This window comes from Cupressus sempervirens, chromosome 4 (assembly GCF_028749045.1).
Source record: "Cupressus sempervirens isolate cs-2001-9-10 chromosome 4, ASM2874904v1, whole genome shotgun sequence".
Taxonomy (NCBI): Eukaryota; Viridiplantae; Streptophyta; class Pinopsida; order Cupressales; family Cupressaceae; genus Cupressus; species Cupressus sempervirens.
In genome coordinates, this window is record NC_143121.1 from 499427413 (window position 1) to 499446209 (window position 18797).

The following is an 18797-nucleotide window of genomic DNA, read 5'->3' on the forward strand; positions in this document are numbered from 1 at the left end:
CAATAAAAATTCTCGGACAGCACTATCAAAACAGGGATAATAATTCTCCTCCACAGTTGATGCCCCTTCGTAATTTTGAAAATGGAACATCTCTGAACAATGAAGAAATCTGGTCACGCTATGCTCATTCCATCTGGTCCGCCCATATTAAAAGTCTGCTAATCTGAAACTATATGTTATTTTCCTCCTGACTGCACTGTGCGTTCTCATTAGTTTTCAATGAAATAGGTTCTTGTTTTGTGAAGGATAGTATATTTATAAATAACCTTTCATGGAAAAATAAAACGACACTACTATAAAAGCCGACATCAATTATTTTAATTGCATATAGAGATATAAATATAGAGATATTATTTTAATTGCATTTTTATTATTTTAATAAATGTATATAGAGATATAGATATAAGTTCGAAGTAAAATTTTATATATATATATAAATTTTTTTTACATATATGTAATAAAAAAAAATCAAGTACAGATGAACCCAAAACGAACCCAAACCCAACCCCCCCAAAAATGAGTGAATGTCGAACCCAAATGTTGAACTCACATCCGAACTAGAATTCGAACTGGCAACTTAGATATTTTTTAATAGAATTTGTAAAACATAAATTATATTTTATTAAAATATATATTAAATTTTTAATAATATAAATTTTAAAATGTTATATTTAAGTAGTATATATTGTTAGATAAAAATAGTCACACTATATCATATTGTAATTTTATTAATTAAATCTTTTATATATATATATATATATATATATAAAATATTTAATACTAGATGTGTCTAAAATTATTACTTACAAAATATATTTTAATTTTAATAATAGACGTTTATAAAATTTCATCTATTAGATATATTTATATTTAAAAATATTAAAAAATAGATGAATTTAATCCGATTTCTTCTATAAAAATTTGCCCTCATCGAATTTCATCCGAATTCTATGATTGTCGAACTCAAATTCGAATTCGAACCTTGTGACTTAGGTCGCAACCAAAAAGTGTCAGTAACGAATTCTCTCATTACCTGACTTATATCCAACCGATGATCGAAATCAAAGATCTTTTCCCGCTGAAAACCAACAGACATCTCTGTTACAAAGGCTGAAGCATTGGCAGTTAAGATGCTAGATGTTACATGGCATATTATAGTCAATATACACATAAAATATTCCATTGCAAACACTGTTCAACTTCAAAACATTAAATGGCCAGCAATTACAAAGACATTTGTACGATGCCATGTAATACAAAGAAAACGGTGCCATGTCATTTGATGCCAAGTAATAGAAATAATGACATGTCATTTTCTCTCAACGGTCAATAGCAATGTGAGTACAAGAGAAACTTTATGAAAATAAGGAGCTTGACACTCAAGCAATTCCCAGCTGAGCGAAAAACTCTGTCACAGCTACTCAACTTTTAACATTCCCTCTTAGCAAGAGAGAGTTCATCACAGTTTTTCTCAATATCAAATTGATATCTCAACATAACAACAATCACCATGACTACTTTATAAAAGTATATGATTAAAGTCATAGGGTCACACGTTAATATTTTTGAACCAGAATATAAGAACACAATAATTAGAAATACAATAACAGATGACACAATTATTATCCTCAGCAAAAAGCCCTCCTCACCATGGGAAACTGTTAATGTTTTGAACCTGAATATAAGAACACAGTATGCAGAAATACAATAACAGAAGACACAAATATTTATCCTGGGATAACCTTCTTGCTCGAGATAAAAAACCTAGCCACATCTGGAAATAAGTTCCTCTATTGAATCCTGCAAACTCTATACACTGCTTCGCAAGCTTCTGATTGTTGATACCAAACAATCAACAATCAACAATCAACCTTATATGGAGTTCAATCACTTTAACTATGCAGATGTGAAAAATAGATCTTCAAGTATCTTACAGATATAATGATAATGAGGATAGCTCATACACACAAATCTGTTGTTTGCATATCACATACATAAAGATGCTATCTCATAAGGCACACTTAATCCAAAAGAGGACTCACTTTGCAGACACACACAGACACACAGACACAGACACACGCACATGGACACGCACACACGTGCGCACACACACACACACACCACACCCACACACACACACACACATATATATATTGAAGAATGTTCAACAATGTGATGCTCTCATTACTCAATTTTTATTCAACTAATGATTGAAATGAAAGATCTTTTCCTGCTGAAAACGAAGAGATCACTGTTACGAAGATTGAGGCATAGAAATTTAAGATGCCAGACGTTGCATGGCATATTATAATCAATATATACTTAATACATTACACCACAAACACTGTTCGACTCAAAATATTAAATGGCCAACAATTACAAAGACATTCACGCGATGTCAAGTAATACAAAGAAAATGGTGCCATGTAATTCGATGACAAGTAATAAAAATGATGACATGTCATTTCCTCTCAACGGTTAATAGGTGTTGTTTATATGGATCTCTGATAGAAAGAATATCAGATTATATCAAACTTTAGAAAGAATATCAGATTATATCAAACTTCTTCGTGTTTGCGCACAGCATTTGTGTATGTTCAGTTGGTCTTCAATGCTTCAATATCCTTTGTCTTGAATACAAAGTGCTGATGAGAAAGTATTAATAATCTGCAATATGTAACTCTGCCGAGATTGGGACTGCAAGTATGTTATGTATTGATATTGCCTTGTCCACCGATGAGAGTTTATCATTTATGCAAAGTGAAGGGTCATGTCCCCATAGGTGCATGAGTCTATGTGGCCTTTGGTCATATAGGGTCACGAACCTACAGTTTTATACCGTTAATAATTATAATCAACTGACGATCCAAACTAATCATGCCTGATAAGACATGTTCAATATTAACTTGAACATCACTTAATACATATCGATGACAATGCAGTTTGGAGGCCGATCACTGATCGGAGATAACAAATGTTATAATATCAATATTGAAGTAACCCAATATGAATCAGCAACAACAGTAAGAGAAGCCCAATCTGAATCATGACTGTACATATCTGTACATATATACATATGCATATAATCATGTGTACATATGTACGTACAGATATATATACCAAAGCATAACAGATTCAGATACTCAGTATTACTTTGACTGATGCTAGACTTCAACAATAGGAATATGCATAGAAGAGAAACCCGATGAAAATATGGAGCCGAACACGTAGGAATTCCCAACTAGGCAGAAATGAACTCTATTGCAGCTAGTCAATGTTTAACACTTCCTTTTAGCAAGAGAGAGTTCATTCATGTAGCATGATAAACACAAAGAGCCGCAGACAAAAGAATGTCATCACAAGTTTTCTCAATATAAAATTGTTATCGAAACACAACAACATTCACCATGGTTACTTCATAAAAGCATAAGATTAAATTCATGAAGTTGCACACATGACTTCCACCATGCCTACTTGCATAGGGTAGAACAAGGACTTTCACCTAAGAGTTCTCCAAGAGAAGAATACGTTTCCACCACACTTACTTGTGGACGGCCACAGGGGTGGAAAATGGGGTTTCACCTCAAACTTCTCTTGCAGAGGACTCATTAACAATATGTATAAGAATGGCTGAGACTCCCTCTTAGCCAGGGCAACATTCTCAGTGCTTTGATTACCACAACAACAGAGCTGATTCCAATTTGACCAAACATGGAGCTTCAGTAGTCACACTGCCACACAAGTATGCAAGGAATCAGACATTCTTCCTCGGTATGCAACCTCTCTCTAAAGCTGAACAGTCTCCTGAATATCATTTCTTCTTCAAGGAAACTAATCATAGTAACAACCTGTATACGATCTTTTGCTTTAGTCAATTCAGTCCCATGACTACAAGCAGCGTCCTCATGATCATCATTTTCTACATTCTCCATCACTTTGCATATAATCTCTCATCATCCCATTGCTTCTTGATCTGTTCTGATAATTTTACGGACGAGCTCTAGTGACTTGTCCTCCTTTTGCATCTCCACAAAACCATATATCCACTTTTTGCCATATCTCTTGGAGCTAAGCTTCATCCACTTGCATGCCTTTTCTTCAAGCATGGCCTCCGCATCAGCAGCCATCAGAAGAGCTTCATGTGACTGTGCCATCAATGGTGTTGTCCCAGGTGGTGCCATGTGAGAGCTTCCCACTACCACTGCTCCCCCACCGCTCCACATCTTTCCGATCAGAAGCTTAAACCCTGACTAATAACAGGAGCATTTACTCTCCCCCTTTAAAAACTCTAGTCAATTGTTATGGCATTAGGTCTTCTGTGTAAGTCTCCAGCCCAGAGATTTGCAGTCCGCCGAAAATGCAAGTGAAAGGAAAAGGGGTGAAGACTTGTCCTCACAAAACATGTTAAGAATGTACAAGCTCTCTTGTAAACTTTTCAGCATAATGTAATAATGATCATGTGGAAACAGAATCATTTCATCTTATCCTAACATATAACAGAAGCAAGTTGATGGAGGTGGGTTAGATATTTAATGCATCTAGTAAGCTTCAGATCTGATCAGGCATGTTTGAAGATTTGACATTACCCACTACTAGGGTAGATAAAATTGAGTATGGCTTCAATATATAATTATCATAAGATGGAATAATTTGAATTGTTACAGAATTGTCTCCTACCATCCAATCTGTAAACATCTAAAATCTTTTGTGGTTTCCATGCAATCAATTTTCTTACCTTGAATTGGTGGACTTACATGTATTGACTTCAAGCATTTCTAAAATTATTTGCTTGATTGCTTCCTACATTTACACGATAAAGGATCACTTCCTTATCTTCAGAACCTTGTCTATCAATTGGGAATGGTTATTAATGGATTCTCTGTAGCTACTTGGAGTTTGCTGAATCCTCAAGGGATCATTTCTGTTGATCTTTAGTCTTGGTTTTATCGTGCACTTTTTCATTGAAAGAACATTGTCCCAGTTTTTTTATTTATGAGAACATATATTCTTTTTTCACCTCTCCTATACGTGCATTTGTTACTTCTTTGAAACCCGTATAGTTTTCAGATAAACCAAAGGCTCGTTGTTTCATCTTCATAATTTCTAGTGGGGCACATTATGCCAACTGTGTACAATAATGATATTAACCCTTCTATATTGAACAACTGGCAGCAAAGGAGGTGGAAAAGTCTGAACGATTTTTTATTGCCTAAGCAATAGCACTAGCTATCACAGAAGTTTTGGAATCTATAGTTGTTCTACCATTTGTTTGTTTTGATTTTGTTGGCTTTTTCTTATATACTTCTTTCATTTTTGGGTACAACTTATTTTAGTGCCCACTGTACTTGCTTTAGCATTGCTTGAATAAGTTCTATAGATCACTCCTCTTAGATTCCAACTTCAGCTTCTTTTGAAATGGAATCAGCAGAAAATGATAATTACATGGCAACAGAAACTCGCTTTTGTGACATGCCTAATAAGGCTAAACATCTAGGAATGCTCCAAATTCCAGTACTGTTTACATTTGGGAAAATATAGTATTTGTTGAAGATTACCCCTTGCAACAGTCATTCAAAAGCAATTTTGACATGGTTTTTAATTGCAACACAACAGAAGGATGATAAGTTTTTATGAAAAACTAGTCATCAAAACCAATCCATCTCTTCGTAATTTGGGTATACTTGAGATCTGGATCTTTTGACAAAGGATAGTAACTCATTTAAAGCTTGTTTGTACGTAGTAACTCATTTAGAACTTGTTTGTATGGTTGAAAATATGGTGACAAATAGCTCTGGGTTATTATAAATGTTGTCTGCATGGTTGAGTATGCTGTAAGCCTGCAATTCTTTGTTATCTTTCTTGTTTGGATTTGTCTTATACATTTGTTTTTATCAGATATATATTTGTTACAGAGGTTTGGTGAGAAAAAGTTCTTAGATTTTCAAGATTTTTTCCTAGGTATTCAGAAAATTTCCTGTCAATAGAGTGATTTCAGAATGGTTGCAATCTTTGTTACCATTAGTAACAGACAATGAATCAAGTATTCAGGAGGAATGCTTGAATTTATTTCAAGAACTTGTTGTGGAACGGATTTCTTCTGTTGCATCTGAGAAGGCATCTAGCAAGAGAACAAATTTCTCTGATCTGTCTTTATTGCAAGGTCAGAATCAAGAGATGGAGATGTAATATCGTCAAGGTATTTTACACTTATTAAAAGGATTAACTGATGGAAACATATCATCTTGTGTGAAGCGGATATGCATGCTTTTGGGTAAGAAAGGCCAACTGAAAATTTGGAATTGCCTTTGCACCTCAGAACATTATCACCATATCAGAATCCATGTCACAGAAGCGTTCAATACCTATTGATAAGTGGATTGCTCCTCCTGGAACATGGCTGTTGCTTTCTGAAGTTTCACTATATGTTCCCAAGGCATTAGTTTTGAATTTTCTTCGTCATAATTGGAAACTTCTTGATAGAGCAAAACAAACTAATGACATGTCACAGGGAATACCATATAATACTCCTGTGAATCAAGGAACCGAAACTGAAGCTATGTCTATTGGCTGGGCTACAGATCGAGTATTTTTACTTCAGATAATATCGAATGTAGCTGTGGTCCTTATCCCAGATGCAGCTGCAGAATTTGCTCATGACTTGCTCATACGTGTGGAGGCATTCAATATGCATCCTAGGGAGGTAAAACTAAGTACTTGTCAAACACAATGAAATCTATTGCTTTTGTGTGGAATTACAAATTAGTTTAAAAGTTTGCAATCCTAATGTTCAGGTTGATGCACATGCGAAAGCTCTCATAACTCTATGCAAGTGGCAGGCATCATCAGAAGAAGAAGGAAATCAAATAATCTCTGCTTGGGTTGGTCAACTTCTCTCTAAAGCTGAGGAAATACTGGATGCATATTTATCAGTCTTCAAATTCTGATAATGTCAACAGTTTTAAGACCCCACAGCCTTTGAGCAAAACTATGTCACAGATGAAAAAGAAAGGCAATGGCGTACCTTCAGATTTTACCAGTCTTTCAATACAAGTTGTTACTGCAATTTTTACCATAGGTGCACTTGTTCTAGTTTGCCCCACAGCTAAAATGGGACGCCTTGTTACTTTACTGCAAGCTATGGTTACATCTAAAGCTTCAACTATAGAAGGAACAAAGCGTATTGGTGCTTCTATTATTCCAAAACAGGTTGCACCTCCTGTATACACAAGCTTGGGTTGCTCTGGGCAAAATATGCCTTGCAGATTATAAATTTTCCAAGTCTTGCATCCCTCTTTTCCTACAGGTAGTGTATTCGGTAGTCCTCTTGACGGTTTATGAATAAACATCATATTTCTACCATATTGTAGGTTTATTGCTGGTACATAGCTGTGTTGTTTAGCTGCATGACGTGAAGTTTTATGACAGTACAATTTGATTGATAGGAACTTGAAATAACAGATTCTTCAGCTATATGTAACAACATTATGGTTGCAATGAGTGACTTTTGTGTTCGCTATACTGCTCTTGTTGATGGGTGAGAGGATTCTCTTAATGCCTTTGAGTGTATCTGGAATTTTAAAAGAAATTTGATGTCTAGTTTTTAAGAATATTTTATTCCAAGGGGAAGCCCGCATCTAAGCATAAACAAACTGTTATTCCTGCTAGTTTTTCAAATTCTCTGCATGTTGTATACTGTAGATATTTAAAAGTTAGCTTGATCGAATTGTAGGAAATCAGGCGATAGATCCGTCTTTATCAAATAGTGGTTGTAATAGATGAATTGGGCTGTGGGATGTAGTTAAACTAATGAATTTATCTGCTCCAATCTGCAATTTTTAGTATTATCTTCTGCACTTAGTAGCCTTGTTACAGAAATGTTTAACATTTTAGGCCAACTTCTTTCAGCCATCTTTGGCAGATATGAAGTAAAGGATTATAATATTATGTTGACCTAACATTTAAGTCTGCCAACTTTCAGCTGATTAACAATGCTTTCTCATTTTTTGGAATAAGTACTATAAATGTGCTATTGATGTCTCTTAGAAATCTCCCCGAATTTCTGACTGTTTCTAAAGCTTCAGTAATTACCGAGCCTATAATTGACCAACAATTCTGCAAAATACCTGCTGGTTATTCATCCGGACCTGGAGCTTTGTCTGGATGAAGTTCGTTTCAGGCCTTGCAAATTTCCTCTTCGTAGAATTTGGCTGTCAGCATTTTGTTGCCTTCGTCTGAGATAGGTTGAGGTATAACCTATAACCTCTAGCATCGTTTGTTGAGATATTAGATCTGATGCCTCTGTAAAGTTTCTGCTAAATCCTTATCTCTTAATCAGACTTTTAATCCAGTCTTATATGCTGAGAATGACCTTCTAAGTAGTATGAATATTGATGAAATTAGTGCTTATTATAATGCAGATACAATACTGAATATTTAACCTTTTATTGTGATAGAGAATCTCAGATATAAATTGCAGGATATAAAATGCTTATAGGAGCAGACTGCTGTAACTGTGTGCTATAATCTGCATTTACAACCTACTTATATATCCTTTCTAAAGGGTCTGTCCCTCAAGGGACATAACCCTTCCTATCTTGGCACCTATAGGAGATATATATATATATATATATGTGCCAACATTAGAGATATATTACTATTAACGGTTTGTACTGTCAGACCTGTAGGTTTGTCTTGGTTAATATTCTTAACACTCCCTTTTAACCTGATAATCCTATAGAGAGTTATTATATCTAGCAACACCAATACAGATGAATAAGCAAGAATTAATACTTTATCTGTCTGTCTCTTCTTAGTATGTGGTATCATAGAATACATGATACAGAGTCATATTACTAAACCTATGATATGACAAATTACTGCCACTAGTGATATTATACAGAATAAATCTGAAGAGTAATCTCTTCATTTATCCAAGTTATGATTTCATAGAAACTGGTATTTCCATATCACAACATGATTTTGAGTTTTAAGATCTACCAAAATATAGGATAAACCCGGAGAACACTAAGATTCTTCCTTTATCCAATTTGTGATCCATGAACATAGCAATGTCAACATCACAATATGATCTTGAACTCATCTAGATCTTACAGTAGAACTCTATTGTTTAGCACATTATCTAATAGATCCTCACCTCTCATAATGTTTCATACAAGTGTTCATTATATTTAGAGATCGTCACCTCTTAAAATAATGAATACAAACGAATGCAAATGGTGGAGCCCATAACAGTCAATAGCCTGACAAAATAAAATTATTTTTATTAATAATCAAGAGAGTACAAATGGATTACAACTCAACCATATAAAGTCTCCTCTTGAAGTGTTCTATCTTCACTCTAGATAGAGGTTTGGTGAGTATGTTTGCTGTCTGATCTGCAGTGCAAATGTATTCCAATTTTACAAAATTCCTGTCTACCTCTTACATAATGTTAAGGAATTTCAATATGCGTGGACCTGTCATGGAAAACTGGATTCATTGAGAGCTTGATGGAACTCTGATTATCACAATGAATAATCGTGGGATTCATAGCTTGCCCAAATAATCCCACAAGTAACTTCCTCAGCCATACTGCTTCTCGGGAGGCCATCACTGTTGCAATGTATTCGGCTTCTGTGGAACTCTGTGCTACTGAAGATTGCTTTTTACATATCCAAGATATCATTGTTGATCCCAAACTGAATCAACATCCTAAAGTACTTTTCCTGTCTTTAACACTTCCACCCCAATTTGAATCAGTGAATCCATGTAGTTCTAAAGCAACTTTCTCATATTTGAGTCCGAGATTAAGAGTGCCTTGTAAGTATCTCATAATGTGTTTAACTGCGACTAGGTGAATCTCTTTTGGTTCACACATAAACTGACTTAAGACATTAACTACATTGCAAATATCTGGTCTTGTATTTACTAAGTACATAAGAGACCCAATCATCTGTCTGTAGAGAGTAGAATCTATGGATGGTGATTTTGCAGCTGCTTCCTTAAGTTTATGTAGATTAGTTTCCATTGAAGAAGACATAGGTTTGCAATTTTACATTCCAAATTTCTTTAAAATATCTGATGTATACTTGCCTTGATTTAGTATGATACTGTCAGAATTCTGTCGTACTTTCAGTCCTAGGAAGTAATGAAGGAGTCCCAAATCTTTCATCTCAAATTTTCTAGTTAGATCTTTCTTACACTGATCTATGAGATGATCATCACTTGTTATTAGTAGATCATCAACATACAGTATCAAAATTACCATATCATCTTTATCTCGTTTATAATATAAATTTGGATTAGCTTCATTCTTGGAGAATCCTAAGTTGGTGAGATACGTATCAACTCTTTCGTAGCAGGCCCTGGGAGCCTATTTAGGCCCATAGAGAGCTTTCTTGAGCCTGCAAACAAAAGTGTTAGGATCATGAGTTTCAAATCCTTCAGGTTGCTCCAGATGTACTTCTTTTGAAATCTTTCCATTTAGGAATGCTATTTTCACATCCATCCCTTTGATGCGACAATTGCTAAGACTGCTCTTATGGAGTTATATCTGGCAACATGAGCAAAGGTTTCTTCATAATCAATCCCTTCTTTCTGAGAAAATCCTCTGGCTACAAATCTGGCTTTATACTTCTCAATACTACTATCAGCAACATGCTTTATTTTAAATATCCACTTGGAAGAAACAACAGATTTTCCTTTAGGTCTTGGAACAATTTCCCAAACATCATTTTTCATGATAGATTGGTATTCTTCTGTCATAGCTTCTTTCCAAGTTGTATGTTTAATAGCATCAGAGGGATTGGTTGGCCCTGTTTTGGATAAATCACTTATGTTAGCTGTATAACCAGGGAATCTTTTATGTCTTTTGCTTTCTCTGACTGTTCCAAAAGGTGCAGCAAAGTCCTAAGCTGCTTCAACTATTTTAATGGCCCAAAGTGGTCTTTTCTTTGAATTTTCTTCAAGGTTCATATTTAGAATTTCATCTTCGATTTCTTCTAAGTTCTCCCTCTAGGACCCAGATTCACTATTTCTTTTAAAACTAGATAAAGGAGAAGGTTCATCAGAACTTATGGCTCTTTTGAATGCAAGATCTTCTTCAAAGATTACATCTCTGCTAAGTTCAATAGTTTTCTGTCTAGGTATGAAAATCTTATATGCTTTAGAAGTTTCACTATACCCTACAAAAATACTTTTCCTCCCACAAGGTTCTAACTTGGTTATCTTTTCTTTTGAAACATGGATATATACAGGACATCCAAAAATTCGCCGATTTTGCGATAAGATTCACGACTCCCGATTTTTTTGGGATCAAAAATTGTTGGTGGCGATTTTTTCTTGTGAATCGCCTGAATCGCCCAAATCGGCGATTCATGGCAAAAATCGCCAGAATCGCCATCGGGTATCTCCAAAAATTGGCTGCGCTAGCAAGCATAAAAAGTTGGACTTAAAAAAAAAAAAACACATGTTTTAGTTGCTTTCTAATTTGTCTTTCCTCTTTGTTATAACCCTAAAAAGCCTTCTATTTGCTTAGCATGAGTAGAAGAGAGGAAGAGTGAGAGAGAATAAGAGAAAAGAAAATCTATAGGTTTCCAATCGACAAGAAGGAAGAGCACCAAAGAGATCAGAAGTCCATTTGAGGAGGCCATAAATTGCATTGGGAGCATTAAGGAGTCAATATCAACACTCCTCATCTCATTTGCAAGAGGTAAGTGCTGGTTTTTTTTTTGCATGTTAGTGTATTGTGCATTTTTTGTTAAATTTTTTTAGTGTTCATTTGCAAATCTTTAATGTTTTTTTTATTTCTACTAAATTGCAAACTAGGGTTTGTTGTTTTGTAATTTTTGTTTATTAGTTGCAAACTTTGATATTTTACATGTATTTTTTAATTGCAGCAGCCCTTTGCTTTCATTTTCCAATTTTCACAATGGGTAAAAAAGATGAATGCTGGAAATATAATGAAGAGTTTCTTGGGAGAACCAAATATCAAACAAAATGTATATTTTGCAAAGAAAAAATAAATTCGGGAGGTATTTATAGATTGAAATACCACATTGCTGGCATACCTGGCCATGATGTCACAGTTTGCACTCATCAAACTGCTGAGGCAAAACACACTTGTTTAGTGGCATTAGAAAAAATTGAACAAGACAAGTTGAATAGGAAAATGCAACTTGAAGAGTTAAGAGGTATTGGCTCCCGTGCTCCCACATCTGCAACCGCATCTACATCTACATCTGCATCTGCATCTGCATCAGCTTCCGCATCCGTAGGTTGTGTTAGAGAGGGTTCTCTCAGGCCTCCTTTTCATCCTAGTGCTAGTGCTCATGCGAGTGTTAGTGCCAGTGGTAGTCGATCTTATACTGAGACAGAGTCCAACACCAACCTATTGCGGCCTAGAGTGCGGAAAAATAGAATGGATAGTTACTTTGTGCCCTGCACTATCGTTGGCTCCCAACCCACGCTTGAGGGCATGGGTTTGAACAAGGAGATTCATGATGCTACCAGAAAAGAGATTTGCAAATTCTGGTACTTTTGCAACATTCCATTTATTGCAGCCAGGTAATTGATTCTTTTTTCTTTGTTATTTTTAAAGTTAAAGTTAAAAGTAAAAGTAAAACTTTAATTATATCTACTTGTTTTATGATTTGAGTTTTTGACATCTAAATTTCTAATCAATATCATTATCTATTTGTGACAGGGCTCCTTATTGGTAGAACATGATAGATGCAGTTGCCATTTGTGGTCCGAGGTTTAAAGCCCCAACTGAGGCTGAGTTGAGTGGATACCTCCTAGATGAAATGTTTGAGGATATGAGACATGAGCTTGAGGACAACCGAAAGGAGTGGATCGAAAAGGGTTGCACCATCATGATTGATGGTTGGACAGATAGGAGGGGAAGAACACTCCTCAATTTTCTTGTATCCTGTGGAGGTGATTGATCATTCTACTTTCCTACATACATAATTTTGAATCGTGATTGAATATTTCAAATTTTGATTTGTTGATTTCTAATAGTAATTATAATTTGTTGTTTTGTTACTTGTAGGATATACCATGTTCCTCAAATCCATTGATGCTTGTGCTCATGTAAAAAATGCCACATACTTATGTGAGGTTATTGAGGAAGTTATAGCAGAGGTGGGGGAACAACATGTGGTACAAGTGGTGACGGATAATGCAACAAGTTATGTTGCTGCAAGTAAACTTTTAACTTTTCAAGTTTTGAAAATAAATTTATTTGAATTTTGAACTTTTTCTAATTCTAATTTAGAATTTCTAAGTTTCCTAAGTTCTAACATGTTTGAAATTTGAATTTCTAATTAACTTAAAATTGTTGTAGGTAAACTTTTGATGGAGAGGCACCCCACCATATTTTGGTCCCCTTGTGCGGCACACTGCATTGACCTCATGTTGGAGGAAATTGGCAAATTTGAGTGGGTCAAGTCATGTGTGGAAAGGGCAAAAAACATATGCAAGTTTATTTATAATCATTCATTTGTCCTTAGCACAATGAGGAAGTACACAAGAGACAAAGAGTTAGCTCGTCTAGGGATCACGAGGTTTGCCTCGAATTTCATCACCTTGCAGTCCTTGTTGACATCAAGGGATGATTTGAGGAGCATGTTTGTTGGGCGGGAGTGGATTTCATCTTCCTATACTATGACCATTGCAGGGATAGATGTGGTAGATTGCATATTTGATGATGATGGTTTTTGGAAACTTGCTAGAGAAATCCTTAAGGTAAATTTATTGCAATTTAACATTTAATATTTTACAGTTTACTATGCCAATTGTTTAATGATTTAGTTTTAGCTTAAGTTATATTATTGAATTATTCTATATTTAGGTTTTGATTCAAATTTTTGTTTTACTTTATATGTAGGCCACTAAGCCCCTTGTATCTCTCCTACGAACTGTTGATGGGGAGAAGCCCTCTATGAGCTACATATATGAGGGCATGGATAGGGCCAAGGAGGCCATTAGAGCCCAGTATGCAGGAGTGCAGGAGAAGTATGCCCCTATTTGGGACATCATTGATAGGAGATGGTAGAATCAGCTCCACAGACCCATCCATGCAGCAACTTACTTTTTGAATCCGGCATTTCGTTTCTATTCTGACTTCAAGGCGGATGAGGAGGTTCTCACCGGATTATATACAGTGGTCCAGAGGTTGAGTACTGATGAGGATAGCAGTGCTGCAATTATTGAGCTTGATAAGTTCAATAATAAAGAAGGGCCACTTTTCTCTAGCAAGATGGCCATAGATGCTCGGGAAACAATACAGCCAGGTAAAAATTAAATAATATATTCAATATTCATGAATCTAAATTGTAAACTTAAAGTTGATTATGTAATTTTAGAGTTAACTTGTAATTTGTAATTTGTAAATGAGACTAATTGTTTTTATTTTCCCTTATTTCAGATAGATGGTGGCAAATGCTTGGGGCCACAACCCCAAAACTTCAAAAAATTGCCATCCGTATTCTGAGTCAGCCAAGCAGCGCTTCTGGATGTGAGCGCAGTTGGTCCATGTTTGAGCACATCCACTCGAAGAGGAGAAATAGGTTGACAGTGTAGAGGTTGAATGATCTTGTCTTTGTTCATTACAACCTCCGTCTTAGGATCAGACAGATTTTGGGCACTGACTCCTCTCCGATCATTCTGGAGGAGATTGATCCAGAATTAGAGTGGCTCACAGAGGTTGTGGATCTAGTCTTCACCGAGGAAGACTGTGCGTGGATTGACCAGATGGATATAAAGGCTAAGGCATCTAGAGCACGTTCTTCAGGCATTGGTAGACGCACATGTGCACGCACAGACATAGGCCCTAGCGACGTTCGTGAGCCTATCTTACATGCAGGAGATATGGCTCGGCAGTCCTCTAGGACCTACATTAGACGCTTTGCTACTGGGCAGACTGGATACTCAGAGGTTGAGGCTGAGGCTGTAGCCAAGCTTGAGGATGGTGTTGAGGATGATGATGACTATGAGCCTGAGGCTTGAGCTGGAGCCTTGCTTTTATATTTTGTTTGCAGATATTGATACTGAATCATTGATAGACATATGTTCCAAACTTTCATGGATCTTCATCTTAGATTCTTACACACATTTATGATTTGATGTCTTATGGATCATCTTACATACATTCTATGATTTAAATCATTATGATCATTTGATTTCTATTTACTTCAGCTAGCCCACAATTTACATTTTAGATAACATAGTTACGTATGTGATGGATTTTATGTTCTATGTTTATGTATGTTAAGTTTTAACTTCAATTTGATGATGTTATAGTGTGTTTAAGTTATATTCAATAAATGGTGCATGGAATAAGTTTTAAATTGTTAAAATCTTTAAATGTAAAGAATTTTTTCAAATTTGCCGATTCATTGCCGATTCACGATTCGATTTGGCCTTGCCAATTCCGATTAACGTTACTTTGATATATATATATATCATTAAATGCCAACATTAGAGATATATTACTATTAAGAGAAAGTACGGTTTGTATTGTTAGATCTATAGGTTTGTCTTGGTTAATATTGTTAACACTCCCTCTTAACTTGATAATCCTACAGAGAGATATTATATCTAGCAACACCAGTACAGATGAATAAACAAGAATTAATACTCTATATCTGTCTGTCTCTTCTTAGTATGTGGTATCATAGAACACAATACAAATTCATATTACTAAACTTGTGATATGACAAATCACTGCCACTAGTGATATTATACACGATAAATCTGAAGAGTAATCTCTTCATTTATCCAAGTTATGATTTCATAGAAATTGGTATTTCCATATCACAACATGATCCTGAGTTTTATGATCTACCAGAATACAGGATAAATTCGAAGAATACTAAGATTCTTCCTTTATCCAATTTGTGACTCATGAACATAGCAATGTCAACATCACAATATGATCTTGAACTCATCTAGATCTTACAGTAGAACTCTATTGTTTAGCACATTATCTAAGAGATCCTCACCTCTCATAATGTTTCATACAAGTGTTCATTATATTCAGAGATCGTCACCTCTTAAAATAATGAATACAAATGGTGGAGCCCATAACAATCAATAACCTAACAAAATAAAATTATTTTTATAAATAATCAAGAGAGTACAAATGGATTACAACTCAACCATACAAATATTACAAGGTAATTGGTAAATACTTGCTTGTTAATAACAGAGACCGAAAGGTCAATTTATACAAAAGAATGAGATGATGTTTCCTTAGGAAACGATCGTAAAGAATAGAAACATTCTATTTCAGAGAAAGCAAAAAAAACGAAAGCAAACTAAAGCTTAAGATATTTACAAGATAACCATTAACTAATAATAGACGTCTTATCTATTATTGTAATAACAAAGTCTCCTCTTGAAGTGTTCTATCTTCACTATAGATAGAGGTTTGGTGAGTATGTCTGTTGTTTGATCTGCAGTGCAAATGTATTCCAATTTTATAGAATTTCTGTCTATCATATTTTTTACATAATGGTAAGGAATTTCAATATGCTTGGACCTGTCATGGAAAACTGGATTCATTGAGAGCTTGATGGAACTCTAATTATCACAATGAATAATCGTGAGATTCATAGCTTGCCTAAATAATCCCGCAAGTAACTTCCTCAGCCATACTGCTTCTCGGGAGGCCATTGTTGCTGCAATGTATTCGGCTTTTGTGGAACTCTGTGCTATTGAAGACTGCTTTCTACATATCCAAGATATCATTGCTGATCCCAAACTGAAACAACATCTTGAAGTAGTACTTTTCTTGTCTTTAACACTTCCACCCCAATCTGAATCAGCGAATCCATGTAAGTCTAACATCCGATGATAGAATTTTCATTTCTCCTTGGGAAGGAACTTCCCCTTCCCTACATTCCAATAAGCTGTGATTTTGGCTTGATCCGAATTCTCTCTCACAAAACTCCTCAGATAAGATAGTGACTTGCGATCTTGTCTTCTTTTTGTTCTATTCCTACATTTTGGAGATGATTTGGATGAGTTTGACTTCCATAACCCTAGATCTTGAGTTCTCGTTTATGTATTTTTGTTTTGTTTTGATAGGTTGATCACTATGGAGGTGTTGATTTTTAGACAACGCTCTCACTTCTGCCCCTTCGTTCTCTTCCAGATCCATTTCCATGCCCTCCTCATGCATGTCCAAAACCAATGACCCTTCAAAATTAATATCCAACTTTTCAGATCTATCTGAGTCCACAAATGTTTCTACTTGGCTATGCTTTCTAGCATTCTCCTCTTTATTGTCTCACTTCACCTGCTTTGACAGTACCAATACTTCATATACGACTTGTAAGTGTAGAGGAATAGTTTCTCTTTGTACTTCTCCAGTTGATGACTTCCCCCAAATTGTTTGGTTCCTTCACCTTTATCTTTCTTCTTCTTCTTCTTCTTCTTCTTCTTCTTCTTCTTCTTCTTCTACAAATGAATAGTTCCCTTACTTTTGTGTTGGTTCATCAGTGTCGCTACTGTTACTGATTCTTTGTGAGATCCCCTGCTCATTATATTTGCCTTGTTGAAAATTATTGCCCGATGGTTAACTTCTTTCAAAGTATAATGCTCATTGTCTGAATCAAAACTGAGGTTCTTTCTTCTATAGCCCTTGGATTCTAGAAGCTCCTTTCCTTATGTCTTACTGCCAATGAGTAGAGACAAGCGTGAAAGGTTTTCTTTTTCTTTTTCCATGAGTCTTAATGATTTTCTGCATCCTGTATTAGGACTGTATGGTTTTGTCATAGCTTGGTTTGTTAAGCAGGGGCTTATCTCTTCCTCCTTTTTTGAGCTCCCTGATGGCCGCCCCTCTTGATTTTTTTGGGATTATTTTCATTGTCTTTAAATGATTTTGGCTGTTCTGTAATTGGGAAATCTTTCTTAGGGGAAATTTCAATTAATCTCTCTTCTGCCATTTCCTTCTGTAGCTCTTCAGATTCCGTTGATTAATCCAGGGCCTTTCTATATGTTGTCTGTTCTTGATTTGACTATTTCTTTGCTACCACCTGATTGGTTATTTCTTCTATCAGTTTGCTTGCACCTCTTCCCAATACATTTGGACAAAATTTTCTAGCTCTTGCTTATGGTTTTCTAATTTCTCCGTTGGATCTCCTTACCATGTATCCTATGATCTCTAGGCTTGAGCAGTGGAACTTTTCTTTCTCCTCAATCCTGCACTATTTTTTTCCCCCCTGTATAACACCCATTGGAAAATCTCAAACTTCATCTTTTCCAAGAGACCGACTGTTTTTGATATCTCTGAATTCATGGTAACATAAATCTCTTGAAATTCCTGTCATTGCATTAGCTTTCTTTAATAATAATCTATCTTGCGACTTTGTGAGCCTTAGTGGGAGTCTATCGTGAAGACTCTTATTTGTTAGCGTGTCCCTTCTTTCTGCTCAATCTAGTGCTCCTTGAAGTGATGATTCCTGTATCCTCCTCACAATAATGACATTATTCCAGGTGTCTTGTCCCTTGAGATTTTGAAACATATTTATGATCCACCTTTCCCTCTTAAATTGTTTTAATATGTCGCTGTGGACATTAATTCCCAGTAATACCTCATATTCGTTTTCCTTTAGAAGCTTCACAACAGTTCTTTTGATTTCAATTTAAAAATCAAGCCATGCTTGTACATGACTTAACCTCTTGAGATTTGATCCCATGGCTCCCTTCAAAGCCTCTGGCAAGAAGCTTTTGTTCATCTAGCTTCTTCTGGAAATGGACTCAGTTCCAAATTAGATTCCACATAAATAGTA

At 35.5% G+C, this 18797-nt stretch overlaps 1 protein-coding gene and 1 pseudogene across 3 annotated transcripts in view; both read left to right on the forward strand.

The window, feature by feature from the left end:
• The window catches only part of LOC149562124 (condensin-2 complex subunit CAP-D3-like), a 110600-nt pseudogene that overhangs the window by 74888 nt on the left and 16915 nt on the right, over positions 1-18797 (forward strand). The window contains exons 3-5 of the transcript XR_016363895.1: positions 5959-6700; positions 6792-7303; positions 7443-7534. The product of XR_016363895.1 is annotated as a condensin-2 complex subunit CAP-D3-like (transcript). The remainder of the gene's footprint in view (positions 1-5958; positions 6701-6791; positions 7304-7442; positions 7535-18797) is intronic.
• On the forward strand, positions 11305-15197 carry LOC149562125 (uncharacterized). 2 transcript variants are annotated; one of them, XM_089825663.1, is made up of 6 exons: positions 11305-12564; positions 12704-12936; positions 13052-13204; positions 13346-13746; positions 13889-14294; positions 14429-15197. In XM_089825663.1, the coding sequence occupies exons 2-5, from the start codon at positions 12723-12725 to the stop codon at positions 14054-14056; spliced, it is 936 nt and encodes a 311-aa protein (XP_089681789.1). In that variant the 5' UTR covers positions 11305-12564; positions 12704-12722; the 3' UTR covers positions 14057-14294; positions 14429-15197. The 2 variants fall into 2 exon arrangements, with proteins under 2 accessions (XP_089681789.1, XP_089681791.1); XM_089825665.1 differs by lacking the exon at positions 11305-12564 and having other exon boundaries at positions 12588-12936.

Excerpts from the sequence above, each read along its gene's own strand:
- LOC149562125 (XM_089825663.1), top strand. The coding sequence starts at position 12,723 with ATGATAGATGCAGTTGCCATTTGTGGTCCGAGGTTTAAAGCCCCAACT. Across the intron at positions 13,205-13,345 it reads AACAAGTTATGTTGCTGCAA|GTAAACTTTTGATGGAGAGG; the intron begins GTAAACTTTTAA and ends AAATTGTTGTAG. Across the intron at positions 13,747-13,888 it reads TTGCTAGAGAAATCCTTAAG|GCCACTAAGCCCCTTGTATC; the intron begins GTAAATTTATTG and ends CTTTATATGTAG.